Genomic DNA, 11,812 nt, shown 5'->3' on the forward strand with positions numbered 1-11,812 from the left:
CAAATCATAAACTACATTTTATTTTTATAATAAATACAAATTATAAAGGCATAATCCAAGTTTTTAAATTTTTGAACAAACAAAATTAAAATAAAGTTCTGACTCCATGAATTTGTCTCATTAATGATAACATAGACTTTTAAAAAGTTTAAAGTAGAAGAAAGATTTATAACTAACAAATATTTTTTATATAAGTATTAATATTTTCTCCTCTTCTACAGAAAAATTATGTATTTTATTAATTTATTTTAAAAATAGTCATTACATATTACACTTTTCTTAAAATCTGATAAGTTAATAGTTTCTTTAAATTAGTTACCTTAAATATATTTAATTACCAAATTAAAAATTAAGACTTTGTTTTTTTTACCTAGCTTACTGAAAAATATTTTTATATTTTTCAAAATCTACTTTTCATCTTCCAAAAATATAAAGATGTTAAGAATTAAAACAATTTTTCAGTTTTTTCCAACACTACTTCCAAGCTATATTTTTTCAACCTCTTAAAGAACTTTTCAGTTTCTTCCAACCTACTTCCAAGATATATTTTTATGACTTCTCACAGATGAATGTCTTTGTCATTAAATAACATTAAATATTAGAAACCAACAACTTTTTGTGTTTCTCATTGCAATGTTATATATGAATTTATTGTATTAAAATTTTAAATGGAAAATATTTTAAAAATCCACCTACCTTTTTAAGAGAGCTTTATACAGTTTTCAAAAATCTTCTTAAATTTTAACTAGCTTATTGAATAAACTTTATAAATCAACACTTACGTCTTTCAATATAAATGTCAAAAATATATAGAATAAATGGAAAACTTTTCGTCTTCCAAGAATTTTTCATTTTGAATTATGATTATTTATTATGAACAACAACAATCATGATTTGTGGGACTCAATGAATCATGAAGTATCAATCAAACACATAATTAGAGTTTAAGACATTCACGAAAAATATTATTTATCAATTTTAAGTATATAAAAAATATAAAAATTTTATATCATCATGTTTTTTGAGATGTTATATGCTTCTTTATTTATCGCTAATGATTAATACAAAATGCAAAATCTTCTTCTATTAATGTGCTTGAAAACCGATTGATCTAATATTACTTATTATGGTTGTATTCTTAACTTTATATCAATTATGGTTTTAAAATATTGCATTGGAAACCAAAATCTTCTTCTATTAACGTGTTTGAAAACTGATTGATCTAATATTACTTATTATGGTTGTATTCTTAACTTTATATCAATTTATGATTAAATTTAAATATTAATTTAAGAATAAATTTATATTTATGTAGGATTAATGTAATATTATCATTTTATATTTTTATATAATATTATATTACATTGAATTTACATTGGAAACTATTTTTTTTTCTCATTTAATGTCCTTCGAAACTGAACTTTTCTTATAGTTGATTTTTGTAAACATAAAGCAGTAGATAATATTAGGTAATATATTCCTTTCGTGTGTTTTTAGAATAAATTTCAAAATTAATTCATTGAAAATAATATCGTTTTTAAGTTGTGAAAAATTAATCATAATACATATAATAATATTAATAAATTTTGGATTCAAATTTAAAATCGTAACGAACAATAAAAAAAATAGAATGTGATAAAAAAAAATTAAATTTAACATTTAAAATGAAAAATATATACAAAAAGTTAATTTTTGTAATAAATACTTGAATATTTCTGATAAAAATATATAAATTCAAATATTCAAAAAATTTGATGACCCATGATATAATAATATATTATAAAATATAATAATATGTAACAATGTAAGTATAAAATATAATAATATTAATATAATTAAAATATAAGGTAAAAATTATAAATTATAAATTTTTTAAACTTTTAAAGATATGGAAATAATTAACTATTTCAATTTCAATATTATTGCAAGATTAAAATTCATATATTGTGAAAATTGGAATTCGAAGTATATACAGTAACATTTTCTCTAAAAGCAATTACCAAACTGAAACTTTAGAATGAAAATGGTACTATTTGACTAATTAAACAAAAAATATACCAATAAAATTTAAATTTTAACATTAAAAAAAATTGTAAAATAGTGTAGGTTTTTCAATAGATTCTTATAATGTCTCTAAACAACTTTCAAATATTTTTAACTTATAAGAAAGGTCCGTATTTTATATATTATCAAAATATGAAAAATGATAAATTAAAAAAATTTAATGGAAATACATTAATATTCACAATTAAAAACAATAAAAGTTAAAAATATGATATAGAAAATAAACAAGTAATATAATATTTAGGAACAAAAATCTATGGTTTTTAATAATATAATAATATATTAACATATTAGTCCTAATATAATAATAATAGTAAAAATAATTAAAATATAGTGTAAAATAATAAATAAATAATTGTAAAATTTAAATATGAATTGTTAAATATTTTTAAATATTTTTCACATATTTTTTGACATTTTACACAAACTTAAACAATAATTTAAAAAATAATTTTTATAACATAGACATTGGTATATCATTACAAGTTAAAATTATACATTCTTAAAATTTTTAAAGATATAAAAATCACTAATAATGTCGATTTCAATATTTTTTTTCTAAATTAGGATATATATTGTCAAATTTGAAATTCAAAATATATAGTAATAAAGTTTGAATTTAAATTCTAAATTTTAAAAGCTATGAAATATGGGAGCAAAGTTAACATTTGAAATTCAAAATCCAAAAAAATTGTAAAAAAAGGACTCCGATAGAAGAGTCTATCAATGTCTAACCTTTGTATTTTTGCATAGTGTACTATTTATATTTGTCTACATAGTCTACATTTTGTAAGTTTTGATTGTTTACTATTTATATTTTGTTTGCAGTCTAACATTTGTATCTTTAAAGAATCTACTATTTATATTTAGGTGTAATTAGTCGGATAATACTCACTTTTGTTTGGATATGTCAGTTTCATACCCACTTTTACAAAGGTGTCAATTGGGTCCTAACTTTGGAAAATATGTCTCAATCAGGTCCCTTTGAGAAAAAAATATTAACGCCATTAATGGTATCGATATTTAAAACGACTTACAAGAGTGAAAAGAACCTAATTGAGACATTTTTTCAAAAGTTGAGATTCGATTGACACATTTTTAAAAGTGAGTACCAAACTGACACATCTGAAGAGATTGAGTACTATCTGACTAACTAAACATTACATTTATTTGCATGATCTACATTTATTTGCACGATCTATCATTTGTAGTTTTATCTCGCTTACTCTTCACATTTTTTGTATCGTCTAATGTTTGTATTTTTATTAAGTCTACTCAACAATTTCTATATCATCCATCATTTTTATTATTAGAGAAACAACTATTATATTTTTCTACATTTTTTACTCAATATTTCATTCAAAATTAAATTTGATTTCTTAATTTTAATTATCTAAATCTTAATATATTATTTAAAATAATTATATATAATACATTTTATTAAAAATATATATAAATAACTTAAATACATTTTTATTATAAAATCAATTAAAATATTATTATTGAATTTTATAAAATAAAATTTATATTAAATTTAATTATATTTTTATAATTTCAAATTAATTTAATAAATATACTGTAATTTTTAATTTTAAAATTCAATATCCCGTGTGCGTTGCACGGGTAAAAATACTAATTCAAAACAAAACAAAAAAACTTGAAGACAGTTTCCTCATTTAACGTATGCAGAGTTATTAATGGAAATTTCAATTGTAGGTTCTGAGCACATTTCTTAGCATTCAACATCAACATTCACAGTATAAAAACCCTAACTTTGTATCACATATTCTTTGCAACAACATCATTGCTATCCCTTCTCTTGTAACCAACCCTTCCCATGCATCTGCAACCCCTCTTCACATCTTACCCAAAATCATAAAACAGAAAAAAAAAAGAATAATATTTTTGTATTATTCTTATCATGGGACTTGAGATAGTACCAATCAATTCAAGTTTTGAAGACTATCAAGCCTTATATGAAGAGTGGTTCAATTATGTAGATGCAGGTTTCAATCTTCATTCTCTTTTATCATAATTGAAATCCACATGGTGTTACTTGTTTTCCCATGTTTGTATATTTGTTTCTTAATTTCTCATTTTTTGATTGTGTTATGCAAAATAATTGTATTTGTATGTATTTAACCCTTTTGCAAGAGATTATTATTCTGCATTTTGGTGTGTTCAGATGGAGATGGTCGCTTTACAGGAAAAGAAGCCATCAAGTTTTTTGCCATGTCAAACTTGTCACGACAAGAATTAAAACAGGTTTTTGTATTTTTATAGATTTATTTTATGCATTGGAAATTAAAAAGGAAAATGTATTTTTGGATTGAAGTTGAGACATTTTAAAGTGCTTGATCACACATCATGGTTGCCCTTTTTCACATCTATAACGAATAAATTAATTGTATTTTTCTTCATTTATTTATTTCCTTCTTACTTAATGTACTCATTTTGTTGTGAATTAAAAATGCTTATTATATTCCTGTTGGGTCATTTTTTAAAAGGATAAAACTTATATGCAATATTATAGCTATAGGTAATGTTATTTTATATTATAAAGTAAGTTTATGTTTTTATTCCATTTTCACAAAAACCAACTTTGTAAAATGATAATTGTATTCATTTATATATATTTTAATTTGATCATATATCTAGTTGACCTAAGATCTTCTATATTTTATAATCATATTTGGAGTTTTATTTGGTAATATACAATATTAATCTAATAAGATGTTTATTAGTAATGTATGATAAAAAAATATCCCATAAAGTAATAGAAAATATATGCACGTTTTATTCTTTTGAAAACTTGTAAATTTGTATAGGTAAAAGTTTACTTAAGATACAATTTTTTCCATAGTGTTCAAAATAAAGTATGAGTTATTTATTTAAGTTACATTATCTGATATTTTTTACATCTTTGTTTTAATATTTTTTTTTCTTCCTTATAACTAATTATTTTTTCATTGTTCTCTTTTATTAAAATAAGGTATGGGCCATTGCAGATGCAAGACGAGAAGGATATCTAGGTTTCAGGGAATTTGTCATTGCTATGCAGGTAGAAAAATAATTCTTTTCTTCAGAAAGTATATTTTTTTAAATTTTTTTACCAATTTCCAAAACCTAATCCATTTTCATTTGTAGCTTGTTTCTTTAGGACAATGTGGATACTCAATAACACATGATCTACTAACTAGTGATGGTAACTTCTGTTTGTTTTTATGTTGTTTGGTTTATTAGTTTTGTTGTCTGCATTGATTGAAATTAGGTTAAATATGTTTTTCATCTCTCAAGTTTTAGTGAAATTTAGAATTAGTTTCTCTTCAAAAATTTTGACCAATTTAGTTTTTTATCTTTAAAAATACGTGAATTTAGTCATTTTAACCAAATTTTGTTAAGTTTATCTGACGTTTCAAGTGCATTTCATGATAGTATTTTAATTGTTTACACCGTTTGACACATTTTCGCTTTAATGTTAACTCAAATATTATCATAAAATACGTTTAAAATATCAAATAAACTTTACAAAATTTGGTAAGAAGAACTAAATTCACATATTTCTAAAGATGAAAGACTAAATTGGTAAAAAATTTCGAAAATAGACTAATTCCAAAATTCACTGAAACTTAAGGAGGGACAAAAACATATTTAACCCATTAAAATTTTGTATTTTCATTTTTGTCACTCATTAAATTTTTACATTATAAAAGTTAATAACATATGATTGACTTTTATTTCAGCTATGAAATATGTAAAACCACCCACAATGGAGGGTTTGGATGCATTAGTTGCAGTAAGTATTTTATTTTATTTTGTTGATTCTATATACATTCATTTAGTGATATGATTTATCATTAATTAAATGGTTTTGTTAATGCAGAAGAAAAAACGCAAAAATAGTAAAGATTTAAGTGGTAATGTATACTAGTTTAATTAACAAGTGCATTCATTTATATTACTTTCTTTTTTCTTTTTCTTTTTCTTTCTTTCTTTATTTTTTTTTTATCGATTTCACTCACTAATACAGTTAGTCCTCAACCATCACCCTCGAGTAATTGGTTTCATACAAAGTCGAAAAAAGAGGTAAACATTTTGTCACTTTGATTGGTACTTCATTTCTAGCTCTTTAGAATTAACATGATTTGGAAAATAGTTTGTTACTTAATATTGTTCATCTTTTGCTGCCTTAACTTTATAATTAATATTGTTTAGATAATTCACTCAAACATGTTAAACTTATGTATGAGTAGAGAAAAAAATCTAGTGATTTTATTTATCTTTGAATTATGTATTAGGTTTTCTATGCTGTTATGGGTCTAAGAACTTGTGAAGATTTATTTAAAATATAAGTTAATTGTTTTATGGCTCTACATTGAAGATTAACCTAATGAGAGTTACTTTAGATTGAAGACTATGTTAGAGTTTTAATTTTATAGGGGAATAAAGTCATACATTACTTCAATATACTTGTTGTATAAGAACATAAAATAATGTCAAGTTTTCCTTGGATTTAAAGCTGTCAAAACGGGTAATCTTGTCTGACCTGGCTCGATCCATCATGAGTTGATTATTTAGTGAACTAATCCAACCCGATTCACTTATTAGCGAGCCAAAAAAATTTGAACCCGACCCGATCCACCACAGGTTGGTGGATTAAACGGGTTGGCTCATAGGTTCACTCAATTAAAAAATACAATTTTTTTTCAGTCAAAACTAAATTATAATTCTATTTAAAATCTAAATAAATTTTAATACAATCCAAATACAAACCAAAATCACAAAAGTATAAATTATCTATGTGTTGGCTAAAAAAAACAACTTAAAATTACCCAAATGCAAAGCCCAATTTAACAAAAAAACACTTGTGTGACCCTTAATTTGTGGGTTGGTGAGCCAACCCGGTTCATCACAGGTTCAACCCGGGTGAGCCGGATTCTAGGTGAGTCGGGTAAAAAATCAACCCGTATTGAAATTTGTAAGAAAATTTCAATCCAACTCAGTCTGAACCCGTGATGAGCCGGGTTGACTTGCGGCTTCCAACCCATTTTGACAACTCTACTTGAATTAAATAAAAGATTTCTTTGAAGGAACATTTAACACAAGATATTTGATGTAACAATAAAATGAAATTGTAAATACCTTGCACTAACAAGTTATGATTTCATTTCTTTATTCTTCTAATATTTTTATAAGTATGTGTAAAAGGAAGTAATTAAGTAATAATTACTTGTTCTTTTAACCTTTAATTTTCTTCTAGTATCTTTAATTTTAATTTTTAGAATATGTTCACAGGTGTCTGCGGCTTCAGTGACCTCAGTTATAGATGGTTTGAAGAAACTTTACCTTCAAAAGTTGAAGCCTTTAGAAACTGCATACCAATACAACGATTTTGTCTCTCCTTTTTTGGTTAGTAGGTCATTCTATTTGTTTTTGTTTAATAAAAAACTTAATTCAATTGTTTACTCACTCATATAATGAACACCATTTATAAAGAATGTTGATTCTCTGTTGAGTTTTTTTTTAGTGTTTCTCTACTGTATCTTCATAATACACTAATTACCACTAATTTTGATGTTTTAAAATATATTAAAAAGATATTTAAAATATCAATACAGTGTATTTTTAATACTGAACAGAAAACAACATCAAAAAAATCAATAGAGAATCTAAACTCATTTATAAATATGCAATTAATATTTTTTTATTGATTACTATTCTTTATTTATTACAGACAAATAGTGATTTTGATGCCAAACCTATGATTCTACTTTTGGGTCAATATTCCACTGGAAAAACAACATTCATTAAACATATGCTTAGAACTACTTATCCAGGTAAGTGATTCTCCAACCTCAAATTCTACGTCTATAATACATATTTGAAATTGCTCACACAAGTTATGCAATTTGTATTAGTGATTTGTTTTCCTCACCAATGTTATTAGGAGCTCACATTGGACCAGAACCAACAACCGATAGGTTTGTTGTTGTTATGGTATGTGTATACCTTAAACTCTAACTTTGTTACATTTTGGTCCTTATATCTGATGTGAAATTAGAATTCGCTCTTGTCCTAAACTTTAATATATTTTGAATATCAAACTCTAAAAATGAACTGATGTAGTCATTTTAATCTAATGTCGTTGATTTTTTTGAGTTTGTTAAACGATGTTCCAGACTGACATTTGAGTTGAAACGGTCAAAACAGTATAAACAACTCAAATACATTTTAAAATGAGTTTGACACCTAAAAGAAATGAACACAGTTGAATTAGGAAGACTGTATTTACTTTTAAAGTTTAGGAGTCAAAATGTACAAATTCTAATCTCATATCAAAGTTAGGAACTAAAGACATATTTAACCATTACAGTTATCTTGGAAAATCAATTGTTATTGAGTTTTGAAGAAGTAATTGTAGTTGTTTTTTGCATAGTCTGGACCTGATGAAAGAAGCATTCCTGGCAACACTGTGGCCGTCCAAGCAGACATGCCATTCAGTGGTCTTACCACATTTGGGACATCATTTTTGTCCAAATTTGAGTGTTCTCAAATGCCTCATCCTGTAAGAATCTTTTATACCTATATCAAAATAAAATCTAAGATATTTATTTTGTAGCATTCAAAACCTAACTCTCTCATTTTGTATGAATTGTTGAAAGTTATTGGACTACATCACATTTGTTGATAGCCCTGGAGTTTTATCTGGAGAAAAACAAAGGACACAAAGACAATATGACTTTACTGGTGTAACATCATGGTTTGCTGCTAAATGTGATTTGATACTCCTTTTGTTTGATCCTCACAAACTTGACGTTAGCGATGAGTTCAAGCGTGTGATATCATCCCTACGAGGAAACGATGACAAAATTCGAGTGGTTTTAAATAAGGCAGATCAAGTTGATCCTCAACAAGTAAAAACACACATTACTCATATTTTAATTTTACTTAATCTAATGTGATTTTATTTAAGGTAAAATTTGGCTTATATTTTTATATTTTTGTATGATCCAATGTTGTAGCTAATGAGAATATATGGTGCATTAATGTGGTCACTTGGGAAGGTATTAAATGTTCCTGAAGTCATGCGTGTATATATTGGGTAAGTCACTTTATAATTTGTATGTGTTCACTTCTACACCTTAAAAATGTCATGAACTTACACATTTTTGTTATTAACATTCTTTTATAATTTAGATTTGGTTATACTTTTGTTTCATTCATTATCATATAAAATTATCTTATCCTTTTATGTTCAAACCTTTTTTTCTTTATTTGCAGTTCTTTCAACGAGAGGTCTGTACTTGATTCCATTTGTCCACTTGAAAATGAATTATTTCAGAAAGAACAAGATGATCTTCTGTCAGATCTAAAAGATATACCAAAGAAAGCTTGTGATCGTAAAGTGAGTTTTACTTATAATTTTCATTATAATCTATCTACTGCTTTAGGACTATTCTATGTACTCTTCTTTGTTAAAATCTATTTTGATGAAAAAATATTGCCAAAGAATACAAATTTGTGAGTTTGATATACTTCTTTATATAACTTTTTGTCATGAAACATTTGGGAAGGGAAATTGTTCTCACGACACCCAATAGTCTCACATTACTTAGATATCGAGGTTTTAGACGGTTTAAATACTTATTTTTTTCACTATTTGAGATGTCTTTCAAGGCAAAACCGTGATGAAGTCTCTATTTCAAAATGGACAATATCTTAAATATATGTTAATTTACAACGATCTATCATGGGACTTGAGATCGGAACAAAACTAATACTTACTATTTTGTGATAGAAAAGTTTCATAGGATAAAATCTTATTTTTGATTTGGTATACCTTTAATAATTGCTACTATAGACTATTACTCTCTTAGATCTAGTTTCAAATAATCGTTATTGTGGTTTATTTACTTATCAAGGTGACTCTTTTGATTAACATTTTTTTTCATATTGTAGATCAATGAATTTGTAAAACGAGCTAGATCTGCTGTCATACATGCTTACATTATGGGTCATCTTAAGAAGCAAATGCCCTCTATGATAGGAAAAGCCAAAGCTCAACAAAAACTCATTGATAATTTGGATGATGAATTTGTAAAGGTATGAATTTGGCTTTATATAGACTCAACTCACATGCATTTTTTTTTTTTTTATTGGCAAATGCTAATCGTTAGTTTTTGTTAGCGGAGAAAAATTAAACTCATAACTTCTCTTACCCTTCTTTCTATATCTACCAAATTGACCTCATTTCTCCAAATTGTTAGTAAGAAGTATCAATCCTACGACTTTTTCTTCCCTTTCCTTCCATCTAACCACTAAATCACCTGTCACATGCATAGTTATGATAATTCTTGAAAATTGAAAGCTAATGTATAAATAACACAAATTGTAATCAGATACAAAGGGAGTTTCATCTACCAGCTGGTGACTTTCCAGATGTTGAGCAATTCAAAGAGACGTTGAGCTGTTATAACATCGACAAATTTGAAAGATTGAATAAAAAGATGATTCAGACAGTGGAAGATATGCTTGCCCACGATATTCCAAAACTCTTGACTACATTCAGAAATCCATATGGCTAATTAGTTAAATCATTTATGAGAAAAATAAATAAATAAACAGCAATGTGCTTGCCAAAGTAAATCTTTATGTATAACTGATGCGTATTAATATTATTAATATGCATCAACATTTTTGTAAAGTTATGCAATGGCTTCATCAACACTTTTTGAGATGAAACTATGTAAGACATGTACTAATATGATGTCTTTTTTAATGACTATAATAAGGGAATTTTGTTGTTATAATATATATTCCTTACTGTGTTGTTAACTTTATTGAAATACTTGTTACTAACATTTTAACATAGTAAAATGTCTAATGTCACTAATTTCTAATATCATTCAAAGAAATGTTTACTATTTATTTTCCTAAGTATGGAAAAATGTTTTCCAACCTTTCATAAATTAAAATCGAAAAATTCTATCTTGTAAAATGTTAGGATACATTATTTTATATCTCGGTTATAATTTTGAGGACTCTTATAGAATTCAATTTTATTAAATACTTAGATGTTAACTTGATTTAACAAAACCAATTTAACTTGATTAATAAGAAATTGTCTCTCATATTTATTTTAAATGTTAACTATATTTAAAATAGCTAGGTAAAAAGTTTTCTAAAAGTTGAAAACCTAGTTAGTAGATTTAAGTTGTTAAATTTTTAAAATAGGGACTTATTTGAACAAAATCGAAACAATCATTATTAAAGTAATCCACCTAATATGAACAGTGTCCGCATGTACACTCTATCATTTTCAATTAAAACGGTGTCAATTAAAAGGACAAAATTGAACATGATTTAACAAAACATGGACCAAATTGAATGCGCAAAAAAGGGATCAAACTGAACAAATTCGACCAAACCAGGACCAAAATAGTATTTAAACTTATAGTTAATCATTTTCTGTAAAATGTGATTAAAAGTATCATTATTAATGGTGTAAAATACTTCTTTTTATTTATTTTCACTATATAAACAACAAAATAAAAAATGCCTTCCTAATCATGTTCAAAGAGTGAATTTATACGACAAGAAACAAATAAAAGTCATCTTATATTTTTTTTTCAGAATTGTATGTTATAAGTGGGAACTTAGAAAATGACTTTAGAACAATGGTGATTGCTATAAAAAAATACTATAATATCTTAAAAGATTTAAGCTAAATGTGAAGTCTTCGAGTCCA

At 25.2% G+C, this 11,812-nt stretch overlaps 1 protein-coding gene across 1 annotated transcript; it reads left to right on the forward strand.

The window, feature by feature from the left end:
* The first annotated feature begins 3,872 nt into the window (after nt 1-3,872).
* On the forward strand, nt 3,873-10,852 carry LOC114192478 (EH domain-containing protein 1-like). The gene is made up of 16 exons (XM_028082213.1): nt 3,873-4,070; nt 4,250-4,329; nt 5,057-5,125; nt 5,212-5,269; nt 5,808-5,860; nt 5,948-5,981; nt 6,095-6,150; nt 7,360-7,473; nt 7,799-7,901; nt 8,012-8,061; nt 8,501-8,629; nt 8,727-8,978; nt 9,087-9,166; nt 9,346-9,469; nt 10,024-10,167; nt 10,464-10,852. Exons 1-16 carry the CDS (start codon nt 3,986-3,988, stop codon nt 10,647-10,649), a joined length of 1,617 nt encoding a protein of 538 aa, XP_027938014.1. The 5' UTR covers nt 3,873-3,985; the 3' UTR covers nt 10,650-10,852.
* Nucleotides 10,853-11,812: the final 960 nt, after the last annotated feature.

This window comes from Vigna unguiculata, chromosome 7 (genome assembly GCF_004118075.2).
Source record: "Vigna unguiculata cultivar IT97K-499-35 chromosome 7, ASM411807v1, whole genome shotgun sequence".
NCBI lineage: Eukaryota > Viridiplantae > Streptophyta > Magnoliopsida > Fabales > Fabaceae > Vigna > Vigna unguiculata.

What these genes read in the sequence shown, in the direction of transcription:
- LOC114192478 (XM_028082213.1), top strand. Translation starts at nt 3,986, where the DNA reads ATGGGACTTGAGATAGTACCAATCAATTCAAGTTTTGAAGACTATCAA. An exon ending in GTTTGGATGCATTAGTTGCA is followed by an intron (nt 5,861 to 5,947) that starts GTAAGTATTTTA and finishes TTGTTAATGCAG; the next exon opens with AAGAAAAAACGCAAAAATAG. An exon ending in ATAGGTTTGTTGTTGTTATG is followed by an intron (nt 8,062 to 8,500) that starts GTATGTGTATAC and finishes TTTTTTGCATAG; the next exon opens with TCTGGACCTGATGAAAGAAG.